The 27,266-nt window shown below is 38.9% G+C and overlaps 1 protein-coding gene across 1 annotated transcript in view; it reads left to right on the forward strand.

Annotated features, from left to right (window-relative positions):
* The window catches only part of Ush2a (usherin), a 770,052-nt gene that overhangs the window by 566,662 nt on the left and 176,124 nt on the right, over positions 1–27,266 (forward strand). The window contains exon 47 of the mRNA XM_071619727.1: positions 22,242–22,440. Coding sequence (XP_071475828.1) covers positions 22,242–22,440 — 199 coding nt within the window. The remainder of the gene's footprint in view (positions 1–22,241; positions 22,441–27,266) is intronic.

Consider the following 27,266-nt stretch of genomic DNA (forward strand, 5'->3'; position numbering starts at 1 on the left):
TTAAGTTTTTGTCAGTTTTATAAATGCAAGTTGAATGAGTGTAACATTCAGATCATCACATCAGCACATAGACTGATTTTCCTCTGGTTGTTTGGGCCATTATTGTAAGAGGAGATTTGAAGTTTTCAAATTTAATTGTGGATTTATTTGTTTCTTCTTCAGATGTAATTTTCGATTCATGTATTTTAATGTTTTATCGTTGGTTATATGCACATTGAGGCTTATTTTCTTGCTCAACTTACCTTTTAATTTTTTGTGATCTCTTTTTTCTTCATGATTTCCTTGTTCTTAAATCTATTTTGTCTGATAATAATATAACTGCTCCAGACATTTTTGATTAGTGTAAATTCGAGTGATTTAGAATTATTTTCTGGACATTTTGAATATTAGTTTATAATAATTTGAGTCCTGTTACAATCGTCTGAAGAATGTTGGTTTTTATGTTTTGGGTTTTTGTTTGTTTTTTTTTTTTTTTTTTCCTAAAGCAGGTGATCAACTGGTTAGCTTCACACTACAAATTCTGTCTTGCTTTGTCAGTAGCTAAAACAATCAATTCATTCTTCAAAATCTGTTCTGTGCTACTTTACATCTGTCCCAAGCATGCTTTTTCTCAGTGAATTATTTGAGATTTAGCTGGAGAATTGTATAAAAGTTCAGAATTCATCACTTTGCTACACCCTTTGAATATGCTACGCAATGGGCAACTGTAAACATGCCGCTTAGCGTTGATTTGGTGCTTGTATTGATTCATTTATAGACTGAGGAAAACTAGCTTTCTCGGAGATTTCTTCCTCACTTTATACTTATGTTAGATTTCCTTTCCTAAAAGGTTGGCTAAAATGATAGTTTCTCTTGGAAGTTTGGATGCCCTCCTGCCTCACAGTTTGAAGAAGTGGAGCTGCTCTTTGGGTCAATCAGGTGATAGAAAAATAGAAAAAAACGTAAAAAGTCTTACTCCCCACCCACCCACCCATATTCTTTGCCCCTCAAGGGCCCTTTTTATGGTTCCTCTGAATTAAAATAAATGAGTTTCCTTGAGATTTTGGATTCCTGTTTGGCCACAATTACCACAGCGCTCCTCCTTCATTGAAATTATCCTCAGGGCAGGACCCAAGGAGGGGGGGGGGGGGGCGGGCAAAACAAAATGGGAATTTCCCCTACACTTTCTGGCTTGCAAAGTTTTTTTGTTCCAGGTACTCTGGCCAGAAAGATTGACTTTCTTTAAGATTTCCCTTGCCCAGTTCACAGTTTGATAGTGGTACTGCTCTGAAGTTAAAGATGCAAGATAAACAGAGAGAGAAAAATGGGAAAATTATTCCGTAACATTTCATTCTTCCATGTGTGGTTCCTTTCCTGATCTGCCTGTTATTGCCTTTTCGAAGTCCTCAGATAGTCATGTTTTGTGATGTATGCAGACTTTCTGGTTGTAATTAGCGGGAAAGATAGACTGTAAGCAGCACCAGATTTTTCTTTATTACAATGCCTTTGGCTGACTTTTTCTTTTTATTTTTTCCCCGGTCAGAGATCTAGCTAAAACTTGTTAGAAATCACTCACAACCAAATATTGGCATATAAAATCTTTCCTTTCTTAAAATGATCCATCGTAGCAGAATAACAATATCCGAAGGCAAGACTCTTAACGAGCAGGTATAAGCTGCCAAGCCATTAATCAAAATATACCAACACCAAAGCCCTTAGCCTCCTGTGTGCAGGTTATTGTTTGTGTAATTGCATTATACTTCTGGCAATGTATACTTGTTAATTATGTTTCTATTTTGGTTTTTAAAAATCTTTTTTTTATGTTAGCAATCTGCAAAATCAAATGCAAAATCCTCCTACAAAACTATTGGTAGACTAGGTTTACTTCTATAGCATTGAAAATAATCTGGTTTCTTATGAAACATACATTTCTTATATTCCTTTTCTATTTTAGGTAAAATGCAGCAGTCACCAAAATTTAACTTTTATATATTTCAATAACACGTACAGAGAGCACACAAGAGTGTTGGATCATATGCATAGAATGCTACGACTCATCCTTGTCCCTGGCCTTTAATTTTTCCTTGCTTTTGATTACATCATCTGTAGTTCAAGTTCTTCTGCATGATTTTCCTAATATATATATAAACCAGAGATACCGTAGAACATAGCTGTAGAAAGATCAGATGGACCCTTCTAGCTTTATAAGTTGCTTCTCTAGAAACAAACTGTTTCTGCATTGCATATTCTGTACTTGTCATATTATTATCAGCTGCTTCTATATCCCCAAAGAATACTAACTACTGATCAATAGCCCAGACATGTCTGGCCATGGCCTACACGTGCCCTGGGTAGTTCATTTATTTGCCTTGGTGGATTTGCTAGAGTGGAATTTAATCAATAGCTAATTCATTAATTCTGGTCCTCGAGAATGTAGAGAGTGCTGGATGAAGATAGCTGCCTGGCTCTGGCTTTGATTGAAATATGACAAACACTCCAACTGACAACTTTACTTGAATATCGGGCTCCCTGTGAGGTTTACTTATTTATTCTCCATAAAAGGAAAAGCTCAGAGAAGAACATAAACAAGGATGAGATTTTATTACATTACTACTAGGATTCCAAAATGCATGGTTTCCAGGCACAAAGCTCAAGGGAAGGCAGAGAGAGAATGCAGATCATGTCTTTTATTGCCTTTAATTGGAACTATGGCAGTTTTTTCAGTTCCAACTGAGTTTGGGGCTGTATTATTGATGAGAATTCTGAGATGTAATGTCTCTTTAGTGCTCACAAATAATGGTTTTAAAATTTGCCTCAAGATACTGAATGGCAGCAAAGATTATTTTTATATACCAACTTTTCGGAAATCTTTATGAGAGCAGCATAGTCTGGGTGTCTCTAAATGAAGGCTGAACCACTATCATCCTTCATGAATCCCCCTGTATTTTCAAATTCCTTAACTTGGAGTTGAATATGGCACAAGAGGTCAGAGTTTATGGATAAAGAGTCTCTCCCCTTTTGCCTCACACCAAATTTGAGGTTAAACTGTGAGGCTCCTATTTTTTCATACTATGACAGATATCCGGGAATCTCTTCTGTATTAGTCAGCTTTTAGTCACTATGAGCAAAATACATAACAAGAAAAACTTAGAGGAGGAAAAGTTTATTTTGGCTCATGATTTCTGAGGTTCAGTTTATGGTCAGCCAACCTCATTGTTCAGGTCAAAGTGAGATAGAACATCATGAGGTAAGGGCAAGGCAGAGGAGTGCCGCTCTGCTCATGAAGGTCAGGAAGAAGAAAAAGAAAGAGGAAGGAGCCAGGCAGATAAAATATATAATCCATGAGGCACACACCCAGTGACCCACTTCCTGTAGCCATGCCCCACCTGCCTATAGTTACCACCCAGTTAGTTCATTCAATTAGGATGGAGCGAATTTTTTATAACTTTCATAATCTAATCACTTTACCCCCTGATTTCACACAAGAGCTTTTGAGGGACACCCCCTATCAAAATCATTCTTGATTTTCTTTCCCTGTTTTTTGTTTGTTGGTTGGTTTGGTTTGGTTTGGTTTGGGTGACTGACAGCTTAGACTGAAGTAATGATCTTAACATTATATATATATATATATATATATATATATATATATATATATATATATATATATATAAAATCATGTTTTTGTATGTTTGGCTTAACAGGAAGAAATGTTGAACCATAGAGTATAAAATAAATCACCCATTCCTTACTCATATTCTAAAATCCCTCCCTAGCTAATTTGGATGAATAGAGATAACTTTTAATTTGAACTGGAATTTTCTGCTTAAATCTTTAAAAGATATGGGAAGGACTCTTAAAGGAGAGAACTTGGAGTACATTTAGTACTGTTGTAGAGATCTAATCACAACGGCTTTCAAGGAATAGTATTGTTTTGATAGCCAATTAGTTCTAATTATCAAATTCATTGTTCCAAGAGACCTTACAGAATATGAAGCTTTTTCTTTCTTTCTTTTTTTTTGTTACCAGGGATTAAACCCAGGGACACTTTACCACGGAGCCACGTCACCAGTCACCAGCCTTCTTTTTTTTTTTTTTTTTTTTTGAAACAGGGTCTCACTACGTTGCTGAGGCTGGCTTTGAACTTGCAATCCTCCCCCCTCCACCTCTTGAGTCACTAGGATTACAGGCATGCACTGAAGCTTATGCTCAAAATGGCCATCACTACTTCCATTTCCTCACCTCCTTCTCCTTCCCAAATTCCTCCTAACCTTTCTACCATCTGTAGCTCCCACAGAAGCAGCTCAGTCACTCAGGTGGTCTTCATGCCTCTTAGCCAAGTTCAGTTCTTTCTCCTCACTCATTTTGGCCGCTGGCTCTCTTCTATTACAGACTCACTCGTTAATTCTGGTTGTCTTCAGCAGAAAGCCTCATCTTCCTGCTCAGTTCAAACATTCTTACAACTTTAGTCATACTGATGTCTCAAAGCCCTCTGACCCTATTTTTTCCCTAAACCCTAGTTCCATATATATCCAGTTGTCTGTTGATTTTCTATTTTGATGTCCACTGATCACTTCCATAACCTTGAACTGAAAGTAAATTCTCACCAAACTCATCTTTTTCCCCCAACATCCACTACTACAAAGGCTCATCATCCTGCATATCATAAAAGATACATATCTTTGACGTTTTTTTCAAATCTCCTGAGTTCATTAAATGTAACTTTTAGTAGATGTTCTTTTAAAGCATCTTCTCATACATGTTCCTCTATTTCCACCAACCCCACCCTGTTCCATGCTTTCATCAGTTCAGTTTACATAAAGTGTTGGAGCTGTCTAAATTCAATTAGATATAAAGATGAAAAAGCTTTACTTTTCATTTACTACTTATTGCCTTAAATATACTTTGGTCTTATTCTCAACTCTTGAATACCTCTCAGGAACATGTTATGACTTTCAAATTTTTTTTTTTTAGTTATGAGTCTATGAGTTATGAGTCAGCAATTAAGATTCATGATCAAGTATTCAAAAGTCCATCCTATTTCCAGAAATATGTTCAACTCACATCTAGTTCAAAGTTTCTCCTGTTTTTCAGGGTCAGACCTGATTGTAGCTTGCTCTTTCCTTTCCTAGCTTTCTCTCCTATTCCCTTTCATCCAAGTGGGTCTCTTCCTGGTGTTATGGTTTTATTATTTCACAGTCAGCACTGGATAATGTTTGTGTAGCCCTCTGTGTGTCAGGTGATGCTTCCATTGACAATTTTGTTTTCCTTGAGAGGTCCCGAGAAGGATATCCACATGGCTAAATTTCCTGACATGTCTTCTCTCTCTGTGGTGCCAGGAGATCACAATATCCCAAAGACTTGTCTCATCTGAGAAGTCTGCCATTCTGGTCAGTCACTGTTCCTTCAGGGTAGCCATGCCCAGCCATCTTGCTAAGCATCCACTTGGCTCAAAGGAAACTTAGACCTCTGAAAATATACACATATGGCTTTATATTGTGGCACTCTATTCTTATCATCAAAGAGCTGCTCTGGCCCATCCCTAACTGTCGCGACCCCTTGCCCGCAAGGAAGACGCAACACTCGGGAATCTTCTCTCAGCAGTTTATTCAGGTCCCTTGATATTTCTTATTCTCTCTTCTTCTTCTCTTCTTCTCTCCTTCCGGATGCCCCTCCCAGCCTTAATAAAGCATCCCAAGCCCCAATGCAAAGCTGCCGCGTGGAGCTTTCTCACAGGGTGGTATACAGGGTGGTGAAAAATCATGTGCCAACTCTCTCAGATAAGGAGTTGTTTGTCACATACCACAGCGGAGCCAGCGCCATCTCATAATGGCGACCATAGTCTGCAGAAACGGCAGAAGCGGCTCACCACAGTTCCCCCTTTCTGTTTTATTAAAACAATACAGGCGAGAGTAGAGATCCTATCCCACTGTGCAGAAGTGGCTGCATAGTATGGCTCAGTCCTAAGGAGGGCCCTTCCCCAGATCCGAGGCCATATCAGCCGACGCCCTTTTTCGTGGGGCGGGGCGTGGACGCGTCTAACCCGCATGCAATAGGACATGCTCTCCTTGAGGTCCACGTCAAGGATCACTCAAGTGCAGTGCCTTGCCTCGCATCCTGTATCGTGACGATGGTGGACGAAGGGGGATAGCTGAGGCTGAACTGTGGCTGTTTATAACGACAAACAAGTTGACAGCACCCTGAAAGAAAGGCACGGACTTTAAAGTGATAGTAAAGCACTAGTGTGGAAACCCATCTGCGTGCAATGGCAGCAAGACCGGCAGAGTGCAAGGGCTTTCCAACACTAAGAGAATAACAAGGAAAGTCATGTCGATCCCAGTGCAATGTTATAATAACTTGGGGTGCAACGACCATGACAAAGGTTTACTGTTTAAGATGCGCAAGCCAGACTTGAGGTGAGTTGCCATTTTCTAAAGCTGCAAGAGCTTGTATGATCATAGCCTTATCGTGAGCACTGCGGGCCTTAAGGCGACAGAGAAACCACAAACAGAGGAACATACCGAAGCAACACATTGCACCAAAAATGCCTACCCCCACCCACTCTTTGAAGAAGGAAAAAGCAGAAGATATCCAATCGGTGAATTGACCCAAAGTCACTGGTTCGACACGGGTACTGTTCAAGACAGCTATCTGGGTTAGTTGAGACTGGATCATGTCTTCCGCTGCCATGGACCAATTTCCAGCCAAATATTCGCCAATGATGCGGGAGGCATTCCTGGAATCATTAAATCTGACAGAGGTTATACATAAATGTGCACGTTGATCAACACAACCCAAAAGCACCAAGTCAGCCAATTCTTCTACCTGAGCTTGGAGTAAATCTATCCTTTGGTTGGCAGCTAAAATCCCTGACAAAATATGTTGATTAATTGAATTTTGGGATTCAAGTATAGTGGAAGTTTGTTGAACAACTTGATTAATGGTGGCAGCAGTTTGTACTTGACTGGCCATGGCTACTCCAGCTGTAACTGCTGCAGCAGCAGATACCGCCACAGCTGTCACTATAGCTGCCATAATTCCAAAATCTCTACGGGTTCTAATCAATTCAACAATAGGAAAGGATTCTGGATCTGCAGTAACCGGGATCGGGACAAAGGTTGGAATTTTCATAATCAATGCCATAGTCCAGGAGCCATTCCAACACTCAGACAAGTAGCAAGTAACATTAGAACAATTAAGCATCCCCTGTAATGTAACATTAGCCAAAAGAAACAGGAACGGAGATTGGAGACAGACTGCTGCGGAGGGTAATGTAGCATTAGATAATTGTGAATTATTTGCAAAAATTTTAAGCCTCCTACCTCGCTCCGAGTCTTGGGTAATGCCAGAAACATTAAACAGCCAACTTTGGACTCCTAATATTTCCCTGGGGAAACACAAGCGCGGACTAGACTAGCCCAATCTGAGGGAGTCATACAAAATCTAGTAAGTCCCTCCACCTGAGTGAGAGTGAAAGCGGCATCCATGCCATAAGTGCGGACGGATTCTGCCAAGGTTTTAACTATCTTAAAGTCTAAAGGCTCATGATATCTTCCTCTATTATTGTCCTGAAACACCGGGTACGCAAGTCCCATATCTGTATTAACTGTCCTCCAAACTTGCGCATGAAAAGACCTCCCGGAACCTTGGCTCCCCCCCACATACGGGGGTGGGGCAACAGGCATCATATCTTCTTCTAAATTTTCAACCTCCTCCTCCTCAGAATTCTGTTGACCAATATTAGATCCCTCCCTCTTCTTACAGTAGGCATGCGCGCCTTGTGTCTCCTTTTTCTTCTTTTTCATTTTTATCTTATGTAGTTGTTGCAACAATATATCAAGGTCCTCAGAACTCTCTGAGTCGCTTGTGTTCTCAGGCGTTTTTAATTCGGTCAAGTCTGGATAGAGCCTTCTCCTATTTTTATCTTCAGGCTCTTTTGCCTTCTCACTACTGTTACTTTTGATACTCTCTGTCACTTCACTATGTGACCCTTCAGATTTTTCCTCATGTAGTTGCTCAAGAACGGCCTGACCCTCACTCACAGCTTCTTGGCATTTACCATCTGTAAGGCAACTACGGACCATTTTCCAAAGGGGTATCACCCCACCCTCTAATATGCCCTGCTCAGAAGCAAAGTCAAGATCTTTGCCTAGTTTATCCCAACTAGGTACAGTAAGGCTGCCCGAAAATGCAAACCACGGTGCAGCGATATCTACCTTCTGTAAAAATCTCTGTAAAGTACTATGCTTCACTTCCAGTCCCTTGGAACGTAACAGGCCATCTAGGGCCAGAAGAAGCGGACTTGAAGATGCGGCACCCATGACACAACGACAAAAAAAATACAGACAGCAGAAACACACTGACACAGCGAAAGAAACACAGAAAACGAAAGCGAAAGTAGAAGCGAAAGTACACGGTGCAGCTGCAATAAAATGCAAGGCTTCCTCTTTCATTACAGAGGAACTGCCCCGCTTTAGTCGCGGATCCCACTTACTAGGGACTAACCCCGCTTTGATCGCGGATCCCACTTATTGGGACTAACCCCGCTTTAGTCGCGGATCCCACTTACCTGGGACTAACCGGTGTACCACCCCTGACTACTGAGAGTTCTGGTTCCCGGGTTTCGGCACCACTTGTCGCGACCCCTTACCCGCAAGGAAGACGCAACACTCGGGAATCTTCTCTCAGCAGTTTATTCAGGTCCCTTGATATTTCTTATTCTCTCTTCTTCTTCTCTTCTTCTCTCCTTCCGGATGCCCCTCCCAGCCTTAATAAAGCATCCCAAGCCCCAATGCAAAGCTGCCGCGTGGAGCTTTCTCACAGGGTGGTATACAGGGTGGTGAAAAATCATGTTCCAACTCTCTCAGATAAGGAGTTGTTTGTCACATACCACAGCGGAGCCAGCGCCATCTCATAATGGCGACCATAGTCTGCAGAAACGGCAGAAGCGGCTCACCACACCTAACCTTCAGAATCCTCTAAGAAACAAGCACCATTTTCTGTGCTTTCCAAAATGCCAAGCCCAGGGGTCTATGTTAAACTGTCCCAAGACCTCTTTGCCAAACTTCTTTCCAGAGACAGCAGCAGATTGGGCTTAGACATTTCTGTGCTTCAGTTAAGTGCTAACTATGAGATGAAAGTCTTTCCAATTTCTCCTCTTTCAATTTCTCTGAGTGTTGAATTTGAAACTTCTTTCTAGAGCCTAGGCTATGTTTGTGGAATGGCAGTGGCCGGGGTGCCAAGTAAGTAACTCCCTTCCATCTCTTAGGTCAGAAACTGCCAATGATTTTCCAACACATTCAAAAATGAATCCAAATTCATTTTCCTATGCTACAAAATCCTGTATGATTTGCAATATCCTATTCCATCCTACCAACATCCACCTGATCTCATGTTTTAATATCCTGTCTCTTGTTCAGTGCATTCCAGTGCTCCTGGATTTTTTACCCTGATACATTACATATTTATGTGTTTCTGTACTGTTCATCTCCTCCAAAAATAAAGTAAATTTTATGATAAAAAGAACTTTATCTGTTTGGATCACTGATAAATACAGAATGATGCCTGGTTTTATGTTAGGTATTTAATAAATATTCATTATAAAGTTTATGTTTTTAGAAACTCCCCCTCAAATTCCATTTATTTTGGTTGATTAGGGTTATGGGTCAGTGTTATCCTCAGAACTTAGCAGAACCTTGAAGTTCCCTTTAAAAGGCAGAAACTTACCACTCTTAAATGAAGAAACTCATCATCTGTTATCCTCAATTTGGAGCAATAGTTGCAATTTCTAAATAAGAGGAAATCCAAAGTTCACATTCTGTTGCATTTAGATTACCAATGTTTGTCCTGCCTTTGGTCACGTCCACTCTCATTTACCAGGCTATTAATTCTAAAGAAGATTTTGATTTTATTAGTGACAACCCACACAATTACCCTATTTTACTAACTCCTCAACATGGTACTTGAGGAACCCTAATACTTTTTTTGTGTGTTAAAATGGACTTTTCATTATTACTGGATGTGGATCATTCATTAATCACATTTTTTTTTTCCGAGAGCTCTCCAAAGCAATTTTAATGCTGATTTGTGCAAGAGGCATATCAGAAGACATATTTATTGAATGACATTTACCTATTTACAAGAAAATAACAAATAGCTTTATCATTGTGATCATTACTACTATCACCCAAGAGCAGTATACAAATAGTTTTCTGTAAAAAGCGATTTGGACAGGATGATACTCAAGGTTGGATCTTGATGTTCTTTTAGGAAAAGCCCAACAAATACTTCCGGAAAATTGTATTCTTCATATTTAACTGGTATATGAGGATGCACAGTCTGACACAACCAAATGGCAACTGTTTTGTAAAACATGGAAACTAGATTAAGAAAAATTTGGCAGAGAATGTTCTTTAGCAAAATGAAAAATATTTTCATACCATAAAGCCCTCTCAACTACCACATGTAGTCATACATCTGTCAGAATCATATTCAGGACTAAAAATTTGCCATAATAAAATCAACAGAATTTCAGTCTTCTGGTCCTCCTGGAAAATAACTATGTCATTTTCTATGGGACAGGGACAAATGCAGGAAGTTACTGCTCTAGAGAGGCATATGCATATTGTTATTAAAGCATTTATAAGGGTTACACATTCTTTGTTTTTTGCTTATATTGGTACTTAGTGAGTCTTTGCTTAAAATTATTTATGTAATTCAAAATAGAGTTATTGGTTTTAAGTGTGATTTGTTTTGCAGAAATACAGTGTTTGCAATACAAATAATATATTTTTATTGCTTCAAGTTTACTATAATTTGATGGAAGATAACACTAATAAAATGGAGAAAGATGGTTCTCAATCTCTGATGGCCTGGGCATTGCAGACTTCTTGCAAGTATAAATTTACTCTTTAGTAATACATTAATTGCTTGCTTTTATCGTCAATATTTTGGATGGGAAATTGTTGAACCATATTTCTAGGCCTCCACAACTCAGTTCAATGGAATATTTTAGTTTGACTCCACCTTTGACAGTGTGATATACATATCAACTGACATGAATAAAGTCCAAATTGACAAAGGTCAGAAAGAACAAACTGTAGACATTATTTAAGTCCACACTCAAGTCTACCCTCTGCTGTGAAACCCCAGACTTTTAATCATGGCATTCCCTCTCCCATAACCTAGAACATTAGCTTTGCAAGTTGTAGTATTTATAACATAAAGCATATAATCTACTTTGCAAACAGGAGGCTTTGTCAGGGATATTCTTTTTTTCTTTTTTTTTTTTTTTTTAATTTTTTATTGTGGGTTGTTCAAAACATTACAAATTTCTTCACATATCATATTCCTCACTTTGATTCAAGTGGGTTATGAACTCCCACCTTCACCCCATACACAGATTGCAGAATCACATCAGTTACACATCCATTGATTTACATATTGCCATACTAGTGTCTGTTGTGCTCCGCTGCCTTTCCCATCCTCCACCCTCCCCCCTCCCCTCCTCTCCCCTGCCCTCCCCTACTCTCTCTCTCTACCCCCTCCACTGTATAACCCTGAGGGTCTCCTTCCATTACCATGCAATTTCCCTTCTCCCTCCCTTTCCCTCCCACCTCTCATCCCTGTTAAATGTTAATCTTCTTCTCCTGCTCTTCGTCCCTACTCTGATCTTAGTTACTCTCCTTATATCAAAGAAGACATTTGGCATTTGTTTTTTAGGGATTGGCTAGCTTCACTTAGCATAATCTGCTCTAATGCCATCCATTTCCCTGTAAATTCTATGATTTTGTCATTTTTTAATGCAGAGTAATACTCCATTGTGTATAAATGCCACATTTTTTTTTTATCCATTTGTCTATTGAAGGGCATCTAGGTTGGTTCCACAGTCTTGCTATTGTGAACTGTGCTGCTATGAACATCGATGTAGCAGTGTCCCTGTAGCATGCTCTTTTTAGGTCTTTAGGGAATAGACCAAGAAGGGGAATAGCTGGGTCAAATGGTGGCTCCATTCCCAGCTTTCCAAGAAATCTCCATACTGCTTTCCAAATTGGCTGCACCAATTTGCAGTCCCACCAGCAATGTACAAGTGTACCCTTTTCCCCACATCCTCTCCAGCACTTGTTGTTGTTTGACTTCATAATGGCTGCCAATCTTACTGGAGTGAGATGTATCTTAGGGTGGTTTTGATTTGCATTTCTCTGACAGCTAGAGATGTTGAGCATTTTTTCATGTACTTGTTGATTGACTGTATGTCCTCCTCTGAGAAGTGTCTGTTCAGGTCCTTGGCCCATTTGTTGATTGGGGTGTTTGTTCTCTTATTGTCTAATTTTTTGAGTTCTTTGTATACTCTGGATATTAGGGCTCTATCTGAAGTGTGAGGAGTAAAGATTTGTTCCCAGGGTGTAGGCTCCCTATTTACCTCTCTTATTGTTTCTTTTGCTGAGAAAAAACTTTTTAGTTTGAGTAAGTCCCATTTGTTGATTCTAGTTATTAACTTTTGTGCTACGGGTGTCCTATTGAGGAATTTGGAGCCCGACCCCACCGACTGTAGATCGTAGCCAACTTTTTCTTCTATCAGACGGCGTGTGTCTGATTTGATATCAAGCTCCTTGATCCATTTTGAATTCACTTTTGTGCATGGCGAGAGAAAGGGATTCAGTTTCATTTTGTTGCATATGGATTTCCAGTTTTCCCAGCACCATTTGTTGAAGATGCTATCCTTCCTCCATTGCATGCTTTTAGCCCCTTTATCAAATATAAGATAGTTGTAGTTTTGTGGATTGGTTTCTGTGTCCTCTATTCTGTACCATTGGTCCACCCGCCTGTTTTGGTACCAGTACCATGCTGTTTTGTTACTATTGCTCTGTAGTATAGTTTGAAGTCTGGTATCGCTATACCGCCTGATTCACACTTCCTGCTTAGCATTGTTTTTGCTATTCTGGGTCTTTTATTTTTCCATATGAATTTCATGATTGCTTTCTCTATTTCTACAAGAAATGCCGTTGGGATTTTGATTGGCATTGCATTAAACCTATAGAGAACTTTTGGTAATATCGCCATTTTGATGATGTTAGTTCTGCCTATCCATGAACAGGGTATATTTTTCCATCTTCTAAGATCTTCTTCTATTTCTCTCTTTAGGGTTCTGTAGTTTTCATTGTATAAGTCTTTCACCTCTTTTGTTAGGTTGATTCCCAAGTATTTTATTTTTTTTGAAGATATTGTGAATGGAGTGGTTGTCCTCATTTCCATTTCAGAGGATTTGTCGCTGATATACAGGAATGCCTTTGATTTATGCGTGTTGATTTTATATCCTGCCACTTTGCTGAATTCATTTATTAGCTCTAATAGTTTCTTTGTAGAGCCTTTTGGGTCTGCTAGGTATAGAATCATATCATCTGCAAATAGTGATAATTTAAGTTCTTCTTTTCCTATTTTAATGCCTTTAATTTCTTTCGTCTGTCTAATTGCTCTGGCCAGTGTTTCGAGAACTATGTTGAACAGAAGTGGAGAGAGAGGGCATCCCTGTCTTGTTCCAGATTTTAGAGGGAATGCCTTCAGTTTTTCTCCATTCAGAATGATGCTGGCCTGAGGCTTAGCATAGATTGCTTTTACAATATTGAGGTATGTTCCTGTTATCCCTAGTTTTTCTAGAGTTTTGAACATAAAGGGATGCTGTACCTTGTCGAATGCTTTTTCCGCATCTATCGAGATGATCATATGGTTCTTATTTTTAAGTCTATTGATGTGGTGAATAACATTTATTGATTTCCGTATATTGAACCAGCCTTGCATCCCAGGGATGAATCCTACTTGATCATGGTGTACAATTTTTTTGATATGTTTTTGTATCCGATTCGCGAGAATTTTATTGAGGATTTTTGCATCTAGGTTCATTAGAGATATTGGTCTGTAGTTTTCTTTCTTTGAAGTGTCTTTGGTTTAGGTATCAGGGTGATGTTGGCCTCGTAGAATGAATTTGGAAGTTCTCCCTCTTTTTCTATTTCCTGAAGTAGCTTGAAAAGTATTGGTATTAGTTCTTCTTTAAAGGTTTTGTAAAATTCTGCTGTATACCCATCCGGTCCTGGGCTTTTCTTAGTTGGTAGTCTTTTGATGGTTTCTTCTATTTCCTCAATTGATATTGGTCTGTTTAGGTTTTCTATATCCTCCTGACTCAATCTGGGCAGATCATATGACTTAAGAAATTTATCTATGCCTTCACTATCTTCTAATTTATTGGAGTATAAGGATTCAAAATAGTTTTTGATTATCTTCTGTATTTCTGAAGTGTCTGTTGTGATATTGCCTTTTTCATCCCGTATGCTAGTAATTTGAGTTCTCTCTCTTCTTCTCTTCGCTAGCATGGCTAAGGGTCTGTCGATTTTGTTTATTTTTTCAAAGAACCAACTTTTAGTTTTGTCAATTTTTTCAATTGTTTCTTTTGTTTCGATTTCATTAATTTCAGCTCTGATTTTAATTATTTCTTGCCTTCTACTTCTTTTGCTGTTGTTTTGCTCTTCTTTTTCAAGGATTTTGAGATGAAGTATGAGATCATTTATTTGTTGTTTTTTTCTTTTTTTAAGGAATGAACTCCAAGCAATGAATTTTCCTCTTAGAACTGCTTTCAATGTGTCCCATAGATTCCGATATGTTGTGTCAGTGTTTTCATTAATCTCTAAGAATTTTTTAATTTCCTCCTTGATGTCTTCTATAACCCATTGATCATTCAGTAACCTATTGTTCATTCTCCAAGTGATGTATTCTTTTTCCTTCATTCTTTTATCGTTGATTTTCAGTTCCATTCCATTATGATCAGATAGGATGCATGGTATTATCTCTACTCCTTTGTATTGTCTAAGAGTTTCCCTGTGACATAATATATGATCTATTTTTGAGAAGGATCCATGTGCTGCTGAGAAAAAAGTATAACTGCTTGATGTTGGGTGGTATATTCTATATATGTCAATTAAGTCTAGGTTATTAATTGTGTTATTGAGTTCTATAGTTTCCTTATTCAACTTTTGTTTGGAAGATCTGTCCAGTGGCGAGAGAGGTGTGTTGAAGTCTCCCATGATTATTGTATGGTGGTCTATTAGACTCTTGAACTTGAGAAGAGTTTGTTTGATGAACATAGCTGCACCATTGTTTGGGGCATATATATTTATGATTGTTATGTCTTGTTGGTGTATGGTTCCCTTAAGCAGTATGTAGTGTCCCTCTTTATCCCTTTTGATTAACTTTGGCTTGAAATCTATTTTATTTGATATGAGTATGGACACTCCTGCTTGTTTCCAAAGTCCATATGAGTGATATGATTTTTCCCAACCTTTCACCTTCAGCCTATGTATGTCTTTTCCTATCAAATGCGTCTCCTGTAGGCAGCATATTGTTGGGTCTTGTTTTGTGATCCATTCTACTAGCCTGTGTCTCTTGAATGGTGAGTTTAAGCCATTAACATTTAGGGTTATTATTGAGATATGGGTTGTTCTTCCAGCCATATTTGTTTATTTATGTTACTAAACATGGTTTGTTTTCCTCTTTGATTATTTTCCCCCCTTTACTGTCCTACCTCCCACTGTTGGTTTTCATTGTTATTTTCCATTTCCTCTTCCTGTAATGTTTTGCCAAGGATGTTTAGAAGAGATGGTTTTCTAGCTGCAAATTCTTTTAACTTTTGTTTATCGTGGAAGGTTTTAATTTCATCTTCCATCCTGAAGCTTAATTTCGCTGGAAACACAATTCTTGGTTGGAACCCATTTTCTTTCAGTGTTTGAAATATGTTATTCCAGGATCTTCTAGCTTTCAGAGTCTGTGTTGAAAGATCAGCTGTTATCCTGATTGGCTTACCCCTAAATGTGATCTGCTTCCTTTCTCTTGTAGCTTTTAAAATTCTCTCCTTATTCTGTATGTTGGGCATCTTCATTATAATGTGTCTAGGTGTGGGTCTCTTATGATTTTGCACATTCGGCGTCCTGTAGGCTTCTAGGATTTGGGGTTCTGTCTCATTCTTCAAGTCTGGGAAGTTTTCTTGTATTATTTCATTGAATAGACTTCTCATTCCTTTGGTTTGGAGCTCTATACCTTCCTGTATCCCAATGACTCTTAAGTTTGGTCTCTTAATGTTATCCCATATTTCTTGGATGTTCTGCTCATGGTTTCTTAACAGTCTTGCTGAGCTGTCTATGTTCTTTTCCAGTTGAAATACTTTGTCTTCATTGTCTGATGTTCTATCTTCTAAGTGTTCTACTCTGCTGGTAGTATTCTCCATTGACTTTTTAAGTTGGTTTATTGCTTCCTGCATTTCTAGGATTTCTGTTTGTTTGTTTTTTATAACCTCTATCTCCCTGTATAGTTGATCCTTTGCTTCCTGGATTTGTTTGCGTAATTCGTTGTCGAAGTGATCTTTCATTGTCTGATTTTGCTGTTTAATGTCTTCCTTGATACTCCAGATCATCTGAAGCATGTATATCCTGAATTCTTTATCTGACATTCCATCTGCTGCAGCTGTTACCTCTTCTAAAGTTGCGTTGACGTGCATTGCTTGTGGTCCTTTCTTTCCTTGTCTTTTCATACTGCTTGCGTATCTTTCCTGCAGGCGCGGGCGGCGGCTCTCCTCTCTCCTTATTCCAATTGGGGTGTCGTGGCTACCACGCCGGCAGGTCACTGGGCCTGTTCTGGGCGCTGGCGGCGGCTCTGTTCTGCCCCTACTCCAATTGGGCTGACGAGTGTACCACGCCTGCAGGCCACCGGGCCTGATCCACCGGTCGGTTGCAGGTTTGCCTACCCTGCAGGTGCGGGCGGCGGCTCTACTCTGCCCCTACTCCAAATGGGGTGACGTGTCTGTCGTACCGGCAGGCCACTGGGCCTGTCCCGCTGGTCAGTCGCAGATCTGCCCACCTTTCGGGCATGGGTGGAGGCTCTGCTCTGCCCCTACTCCAATTGGGGTGTCGTGACTACCCCGCCTGCAGGACGGTGGGCCTGTTCCTGGCACGGGCGGCGACTCTGCTCTGCCCCTACTCCAATTAGGGTGGTGTGTGTACCACGCAGGCAGGCTCCTGGGCCTCATCCGCCGGTCTGACGCAGGTCTGCCTACCTTGGAGGCGCGGGCGGCGGATCTGCCCTGCCCCTCCTACCACGCCTGGGGACCCCTGGGCCTGATCTGCAGGTTGGTCACAGATGTGTTCACCCTGCGGGCACAGGTGGCTGTTCCGCCCCCACTCCAATTGGGGTTACGTGGCCACCACACCGGCAGGGCCTGATCCCCGCATGGGAGAAGGATCTGCTCTGCCCCTACTCCAGTTGGGGTGACGTGTGTACCACACTGGCAGGCCACTGGGCCTGACCCGCCAGGCTGTCACAGGTCTGTTTACCTTGCAAGCGCGAACGGCGGCTCTGCCCTGCCCCTCCTACCACGCCCATGTACCACTGGGTCGCGGGTCTGCCCACCTTGCGGGTGCGGGTGGCGGCTCCGCTCCGCCCCCTCTCCAATTGGGGTCACGCGGTCACCACGCTGGCGATCCGCTGGGCCTGCTCCGGGCGCTGGCGGCGGCCCGGCTCCTCCCCTCTGGCTCGACGACAAATTGAGGAGACTCGGGTGTCTGTGCCTCACCCCCCCTACCAGGAGACCAACTGTTTATGTCGCCGCTGGTATTGATGAAGTTCTCTCCTCCACCGCTTTCTGATGACATCAGATCTCTGCCATGTTGGTATCCTATGCGAATGGCAGCATTTCGTTCCCCTTGCTGGGCAACCAAAGCAACGGGTGAGTCCTGACCGGCCCTCAGCAGGACCCGGACCGAGAAGCAGTTTCCGCGGGCTCCTAGCCCCGGGCCAGGGGAGTTCCGGGAGCCGGAACTCGGCCGCTCCGTGCTCGGTGTAAGCTCCTATAAGAGTAGGCTCCAAGAAGCAGTCCCCGCGGGCTCAGTTCCGGGAGCCGGAATTCGGCCGCTTAGTGCTTGGTGTATGCTCTGATAGGAGCAGGGTCCAAGAAGCAGCCTCCGCAGGCTCCGCAGCCCTGGGCCAGGGCGGTTCTGGGAGCCGGAACTCGGCCACCCCGCGCTCGGTGTTCGCTCCGATAAGATCAGGTTCTAAGAAGCACCCAGGCACTGAACCCTAGCAATCTGTCTGCAAGCCGCAGGCGAATGGCAGCCTGAAATTACCTGTTCTATGGCTGAATGAGCTGCGGTCAGTCGAAAACAGGGATGGTGATGTCAGCTTTCCAACATGGTGGCTGCTGGCCTCCTCTGTGGTCTGACCGGTGTGGAGAACCGAGATGGACCGCTTCCTTCCCCCGTCTCGAACCCAGAATTCAGCCCTGAGTACGGTGCTTGCACGGCTGGCAGAAACTGCAGCGCTGTATCCCTGCGTCGCTATCTCCTCGTTTCCCAGCGCGCGCTGCAGACTCTAGCCACGGGGCGATTTGCTGAATAAGCAGTGTTACCCTCCGTGCGACAAACCTCTCGCGTTTGAGTCCCCGTAGCCGATCCTCGTGCGATGGAAATCCTTCCTCCAGGTTCCAGAGCACCCCACTATTCATTAATCACATTGATTCCTGCCTCTAACTTATGCTGATGTCGGTCTTCCTGTCCCCAATTCTTCTCATCCTCTTCTTAACCAATGCAAGTTTGCTTCCATTTCTATGAAACTTTCCTTGGTGAGTTTATTATACAGTAGTCTTTGCTTATGTGCTTTTATGATTGTATCCTGAACTACATTTTGAAAACACCTGATTTTATATTATTATATAACATCTCATGTGCTTCATGTATGCATATTTCATATCTCAAGGACATGGGTTGTGAGTATTGATTTTCAACCACTGCAAATTTTACTACATATCCCAGTAGGAAAATTAAATATTCAATGACTTGATTTAAGAGCAAAGAATTAATACATTGTCAAAATCCATTTATATCCTCTTATATTAAAATGTTCTGATCATTTTTGGTAACCATGATCTAGAGTACTGTTGAAAACTTGAGTGCTACATAAAATGACAAAAATAACTAAATTGAATAGAAAAAGAAAAGGCATATTTAAAATTGATCAGGAATTTGAAGCTATTTAACACGTGACAATTTGAAGGTATTTTAGGGTGTGTGACTTTTTTTTCCTTTGGCCAAAACAAGAATATTTTGACAAAATAATAATACAATTTTATAATAAAATGTTTAAAGTACCAGTGTGAACCCTAAATCTTCATAAAAATTATTGTATTATTTTGATATCCACCTGTGTTAGGTAAGTGGTAAGAAATTATTTTTCCCATAGTACTTTCTATATTCTAAGATATTTTGTGCTTCTTGAAGTGACGAATGGAAATAACAAATCCCATGGGCATAGCCACAATATTATTTAGTGTCACAGAAGTCAATGTCCATCTAGAATGTCTGACTGCACAATGACTTCATGTAACACAATGTACATAGACATGATGGGTTTGATTAAAAGCTATTTAAGCCATGTTAAACTTCAGTTCCTACTGCCCTGAAAGCTAAGTAGCCTCCTAGAGTTATTTCATTAAAAAAATCTAGGAAAAAGATCCAATCAAAAATTCTCAATTTATATGTATACATGAGTATACAACCACACACACACACACACATACAACTTCAGCTTGTGTTCACCAATATTTAATTCACTCCTAAGACTTAGGATTTTCCTTCTGGTTTGCTCTTAAACATCAAAGCAATGAAACCATTAATCCCATTACTAGTGGTGCATATTTCTTAGAGATATCTTTCATTTTCAAGTCAACCACCAAAAGACCCTGTGGTTCGTCCAGTTGTTTCCAATGAGAGATAGACAGATGTTAAATACCCTCTTCTTCTTTGATCATTTGCCTTCATGTCAACGATTCAAATCCTCAAAAGCTAAACTGTTCATTTTCTCAATAAATATGTAGGTAGTCTCACTTGTGGTTATGTTGCACAAGAAAAGAAGTCACAATGTCATGGTATTCTGCCTGGTATATTGTAGACCTTTCTCGTTCACCAGCTTTTGTGGATAAGTCAGACCCTTGAATATTGCTTTAATGTAGTCTTTTCTGCAGTTAATTATGTGATGAATAAAAAGACATATCTGCAGAATGCAGAATTAATTTGAAAGTTGGATACTTTTGAATAATAACAGCGACTCCACTAGTCACCTATGAAATTGTTTTCTCATAGGTGACATCAATTTCCTATCTACAAAGTCTTCTTACAGAATGTCTTATGTTTGTACCCAAAGAAAATGGAACAATAATTTTTGAACAGTCTATTAAAAGGTCAAGTTTATCTTGACTGCTACTTTTTAATGTGTTTGGGCTTACGTGTAACAGCATTTGGAATTCTGATGGGGTTCAGGAATTTGGTCTATGAGGATCTACTTCTCCTTAAAATAAAAGGTACAGCCCGGTGTAGTGGCACACGCCTATAATCCCAACAAGGCAAGAGGATCATAAATTTAAAGCCAGTCTCAGCAACTATGTGAGATCCTGTCTCCAAATAAAAAATAAAAAGGGCTGGGGATCTAGCTCGGTGGTTAAGCACTTCTGGGTTCAATCCCCAGTTTGAAATAAATAAATAAAATATGGTAAAAATGTTATGTTACACAATGGCAGGAAATTTATTAACATAGGTTATTGTTAGAATTTACGGTGAGACTTTTGAAGTATAGGGAGAAGGCTCACATGCACTTGCTTTCCTATGAAGCACTTACTGAAATGTTTTCTGTGTAAAAGGCAGTCTGTAACTATTCCTGACTGGTTAAATGTTATGACTGGAAATTCTAGAATTATAAAAAACAAATTGATATTGAATAACAAATTTCCATTAATCTTTTAGAAACAATGAGAACAAAAATAAATATTATTTTTGCATTTACAAAGAGAAAGATTTGCTTGCCATGGTCTGCAGCAAGGATGTGCCATGTTTGAAGCTCTAGGGCTTTATTGAAAACTTTACTTCCAGTACATAAGGCTTGTTAAGAAAATTCTAAAGGTGATACGTAGGTGTGATTGAAGCAGTATCTTTCCAGCAAGCAGACCTAAGTGCAAAATTAAAGTTCTGTAACTTTAACCTAAGAGTAATCATTTTATTCAGAGTTATCTCCTCTGTGTGCAGTTTTACACTATGATCTCATTTGCTACAGCATATAAAATATTAATAGATCATTGGAAATGCAGTAAAGTTTGGTCAGACATTATACCCTCACTGTATACCACCCCTACAAAAGAAAAAAAAAGAGCATATCTGTGTTTTAAATGAAATTGTGGGTCAGTTTTTAAAAATCAGATATCTTCTTTAAGAGCATAATGATTTAAAAGAATGTGTTATAAGAATTTCCAATTCCTGCATTCCTGACCACAAAACACACTTAACCATGCTAGTTAAAGAATGGTTGGAGAAAAACAAAAATCTACTTAGGTGATTCAAAAATGAAGATGTATTGAATTCAAGTACATTTGAAGGAATTCTGTGACATTATGGATTTTATAAATGTGTGTATTTGTTTTGGCTGCAAATAACAAAACCCCAACAATAGAGACTTAAATAGAGAGTTCCAGATGTAGATGATGGTTGGCGTTGTCTCAGCAATACCAAATTCCTGGTGATATCTTTGTGATGTATAGACTTTCTCAAGTCACTATACAGTGATTACTAAAGTTGCAGACATCTCATGCATCAGAAAGGAACAGGAAGGAAGAAGGTGGAAGCTGTACCAGAAAAATTGTGAGTCCCTAAAAAAATCCCATAGCTGTCTTCCAGCTCCATTGTTTGGCAACTATGTGTTATATCACTGGTCCTAGCAAATTAAGGCAAAGGAGAAGGCAGGGAGAGGTAAGACTTAGATTCAACACATTTTAGTTTTCATCCTGTTCACCGACTCATGTTATCTGTATTTTATCTTTGTGTAGCAAACCAAATGTCATGTTGACTTCCCCCAATTAGTCACCAACAGGGATATTTTCTTCTTATCCTGGAAACTAAACTAGATGAATGGCTGGACTCGTACTTTGTGTTATTCTCCCAAAAGCTAAAATGACTTTGATTGATTCTCAAAGCATGTTATATGGTAGTTACATGTACGAGTGTAAATATGTATTTGTGTGTATTAAACATACATTAATATCTATTCCTTCTTTTTTTTTAAGTTTGACAGTCCCTGAAGAAATAGACCTTTTGACTAATCTGGAGCATGAATTGAAAAATAGGGTTGGCTGGTGGCAGTAACGTTAAATGTTGTCTTTTCAGAAGTATCGATTATTCTGTCTGTTGCAGATCCCTTCAAATTGATTGGGTGTCTCCAGGGAAGCCAAATGGCATCATACTTGGATATGATCTTTTACGGAAAACATGGCATTCATGCCCTAAGACCCAGAAGTTAATGGAGGACCATAGGGATGAGCTCTGCGAAGCACTGAAGTGTCAAAAACACAAAACTATCTGTGGGCACATTTGCTACTCTCCTGAAGCTAAGGTAAACCTTTTCAAACCAGTCAGTGAAATGTTTTCTTCATTGAATATTCCAGGTAAAATCCCTTGCTCCTTTGACCATGTTGTGTCATGATAGATGTTCCTGCTACCCTTCTATGAGGACCCCCAGGAAGAAGAAAGGATGCTTATAACAACGCAGTCATCCCCATGGGCATTTTAGCCTTTCCATTTTTCATCATCTTTACAGGAAATACGAGTTTATTAGAATGATAAGGAACCTCCCAAATTTGTATTTGATTGAGGCACTTGAAATTTTCTTTACAACCAATCCATTCAGCTACAAATGGATGTTGGTTTACATGACACTGATGAGTAACTGTGAACAGGACCTTTCAAGGTTTGTCAGAAATATTTTAGAATTATGGTCATTTGTAGATTAATGTTCATATTAGTTGCTGTTTAGGAAACAGATCAATAATACAGCCAGACAGAGAGTTTGTAAATGGCTTTTATTGACAAACGACACAGAAAAATCCTTAGTTTGAAGGTAGCATCTCATATAATGAAATAATGTTCCTATTTATCAACAACATCACACATTCAATGACTAAAGCTACTGTTAAATTCATAAGATTCACTGCAAAAGAACTCAGTAATTAAGAAAGTGAATTATTGAAGCAATATGGATCAAACTACAAATTATTATGGCTGACACAAGCTTAGCAGTAGTTATCATCTTAGCGATGAATCAAGCTAGTCAGTTACCAACTATACATTTTTTGATAGTCTCCAAAATTGTTATTATTGCTAAGTTTTATATCATTTTAGACCACTAAATATGTACTGTCTAACGAACATGCTTTCATAAAATTAAATTTCTTAGAGGAAAAAATGTTAGAATAAATGATGTTCTCTATGGAAAAAAAAGATAAAACTTGTGGAAATATTGAGGAAAATATGGAATTTAATCTGCATTTTTTTTCCATTATTTTAACATGTATTATCCAATGATGAGTGAAGAATAATTACATAGGTATATGATTTAATACTTCAAAGTTTGTCTAGTGATAAAGTTCATCAAAATAAAAACTGATTCTGGCCAGAAGTTGCCCTCATAGCTGAGGTGTGATAATGGATTTGATAATAGTTTCATTTCTAAACCATACTGTGAAATTAAAGCAAAAAAAGAGTAAAAGTAGGAAAGATAATGTTTTACTTTAAGTGTATTCCAAAATATCAAAAAGTAAATTCTCTTAATATAACCAGGTCAAGTTAAAATATGCCTGTTATGGATGAAGAAAAAATTAACAGAGTACAACAGAATATTAATAAAGTATAATAGATACCTATAGATTCTATATGTTTAGGATGAATTACTTACATATTCCTTCACTTTTTTTGTGTGTACTTTGATATCCAAAACTATTTTTGTAAGCTCTTGAAGAATTTTTTTTTTTTTTTTTTTTTTTTTTTGGTACCAGGGATTAAACTCAGGGGCACTCGACCACTGAGCCACATCCCCAGCCCTATTTTGTATTTTATTTAGAGACAGGGTCTCACTGAGTGGCTTAGTACCACTCTTTTGCTGAGGCTGGCTTTAAACTCAGGATCCTCCTGTCTCAGCCTCCCAAGCCAAGCTGCTGGGATTACAGACGTGTGCCACCACACCCAGCCAAGCTTTTGAAAAAATTTAATGAGACTTTGCACCAAGTAAATGACTATTTGTATAGTATTATTAAGTTCAATACTTTCCAGATGACAAAAAGCTGTTTAGTCTAATTTTAAAACAATTAAGAAAAAAGATTAAGATGAGAAAAAAGAAAGACACTTTCTACTATTCTATGGGGGGGGGGAGAGTGAGAGAGAGAGGAGAAAAAGAAAAGACTACAAGCTTTTATAAAGAATAAATGTAAATTGAAGAATGATGAAAGAAAAGTTCACCTTTGGGAAACTGGCATGGGCAAATTTCATCTAATATTCTTCAAAAGAAACATCAAGAACATGAAGAAAGAGCCTATAGAATGTGAGAAAACCTTTGCCATCTTTCCCTCAGAGCATCGATCTCCAGGATATATAAAAACTCAAAAAATTTAACACCAAAAATGATCAATAAGTGGGCAAAGGAACTGAATAGGCACTTCCCAGAGACAGAAATACAGTCAACAAATGTATGAAAAAATGTTTAACATATATAGCAATTAAAGAAATGCAAATTAAAACTTCACTGACATTCCATCTCATTCTAGTCAAAATGGCAATTATCAAGAATACAAGCAACAATGAATGTTGGTGACGATGTGAGGGAAAAGGTTCACTCCTACATTGCTGGTGGGACTGCAAATTGGTGCAACCCATCTGGAAAGCACTATAGAGATTCCTCAGAAAACTTGGAATGGAACCACCATTTAACCCAGTTATCCTACTCCTCAGCATATACCCAAAGGACTTAAATCATTATACTATAGTGACACAGGCACACTAATGTTTATAGCAGCTCAGTTCATAATAGATAAGCTATGGAACCAACCTAGGTGGCCTTCAACAGGTGAATGGATAAAGAAAATGTTGTATATACACAATGGTATATTACTCAGCCTTAAAGAAGAATGAAATTATGGCATTTGTCTGTAAATAGATGAACTGTAGTCTATTATGCTAAGTGAAATAAGACAGGCCCCCAAACCATAAGGCCAAATGTTCTCTCTGATATGTGGACGCTAACACATAATAAGAGTCAGGGAAAGAAGAACAGAAGTTCATTGGATTAGACAAAGGGGAATGAAGAGAAAGGGGAAGGGGAACAGGAATAGGAGAGATGGTAGAATGAACTGGACATTAACTTTCCTATGTTCATATACGAATACACTACCACTGAAATTTTATATCATGTACCACCACAGGAATGAGATCCTAATTAGAATAAGTTATATTCCATGCATGTATATTATGTCAAAATACACTCTACTGTCATGTCTATCTAGAAAGAATAAATAGGAAAAAGAAACTATTTTAAAATTAAAAAAAAATCACATGCCACTCTTAAGACAAATGTTATAAATTATTAAAAGGAGATGCAATTCATAATGATGATTCATAGGAAGTCTTCATTTTATCTCAAGGATTTAAGAGGCAACATAGGTATTGTCAGCAAAAGAGAATGAGGAAGTTTATTTAATTTTCAAAAGAAAAAGCTTATTTGTAAATTTTAACTTGGGCTTAGGTACAACTATCTATTTCCTAAAATGAGAGGTTACAAAGAAGTGGAAAAGAGACTTTTATTTTGCATCTAAGAACCTCTGGCTAAATCACTACAACATTGGGAGTACCTAAAATACTTATTCAAGCTCCCCCACGTGATTACACATGATTACAAATTGTGGTTCTCCAGTCTCAGTGAATCAGCCCTGAAGGGATTGTTATAACCCAGATGATAGATTCTATCCCCAGAGATTCTGTTCAGTAGGTCTGGGGTGGACTGTGAGAATTTGTATTTCTTACACATTCCCAGGTGATCCCTCTATGGCTGGTCCAGTAACCACACTTAGAGAATAATTGGATCACAAAATTCATTTGAAAACCATGGAGCAAGGAAAAGAAACCTATTTGAAAATTAGCCACATGCAAATAAGTTCTGATTATTGAAATTCCCATTCATACTTTCAGAGACAATAAAATGAAGACTGGATTAGATTTAGGAAACACTTTGTTTATTGGGAAACCTCCCAAGAGAAAAATTTCCTTGAAAATGTTCTTTTGGGACCCCATCAGTGATGGAAGCCAGAGTGGGTGAGAAGAAAGGCATATTTCTCTTGGAGAAAGGAAGATGAGAATGACATTGATAATGAAAGGTTGAAAATCAGCCAGTCCTAATGGCTCATTACTAAATAAATTCTTGAGAAATGATTTCAAAAGAGAATGAGAAGTACTGGTTAAACTGATAAAAGAGAAGACCAGATGTGTTGAAGTGTCCAGAAACACACTATAAGTGAATGACATTTTACTAAATGCTTTAAAATCAAACGATGTCATGAAACAAGGCAGATATGATATGCTGCTTCACCCTAACCAGCCTATCTAAACCTCAAACACTAGAGATATTTCTCTGTTAGCTCCTACAAATACAACTTGATTTCAAATTTTACCTTTTATACTAATTGAAGGAAAGAACTGCCCAATTTATTCTTGGAATTAGACTAATTTTGAATCCTCATTGCTAATAATTAAAGCACAAGAAGTTCATTACAGTTGAGATAGTAGCCATGCTACCTGAGGAAACAAAGGGGTGGACTTTGGAATCGAGCCCAATTTCTTTGCTTTTAGATAACTTTTGAAAAATAAGGGTAGCTTTTCAAAATTAATTTTCATATAAATTTTCTTTTTTATATGTGGTCGCCTATGGGATAGACAGACAGACTCATAGACAGTAGACCTCCATTGAGATTGCCTTTTCTGAAAACTGGGTTCATAAGTAAGGGACCATATGCAATTTAAGAAAAATTCAAATTATTAAGAGAAAAAAGAAGGATCAATGAGAGATAGCTTCCATAGACACTGTGTTTTCAAATTAAACAAACATTAAAATAAAAATATACATTTGAGGGGAAGTGTTCATTAAATCAAAAGAGTTTTTTACATTGGAAGCACTGGTGGATAAAAATAGTTCATATTTATAGAGTATTATAGTAGAAAATAAAGCATTGTTGAAGGCTAAAAAAAAGCTGTGCTGTATCTCAGATAACATTATTTATAGAATTTGAATGATGCTGGAAGATACATTTTTTAAACCTATGAAATATGCATGATATCATCTCAGATCAAGACCTTATGAGAAAATAATTGTATCACATGAGATAGAATGCTCTTAATTAA

This window comes from Marmota flaviventris, chromosome 12 (genome assembly GCF_047511675.1).
Source record: "Marmota flaviventris isolate mMarFla1 chromosome 12, mMarFla1.hap1, whole genome shotgun sequence".
Lineage (NCBI taxonomy): Eukaryota > Metazoa > Chordata > Mammalia > Rodentia > Sciuridae > Marmota > Marmota flaviventris.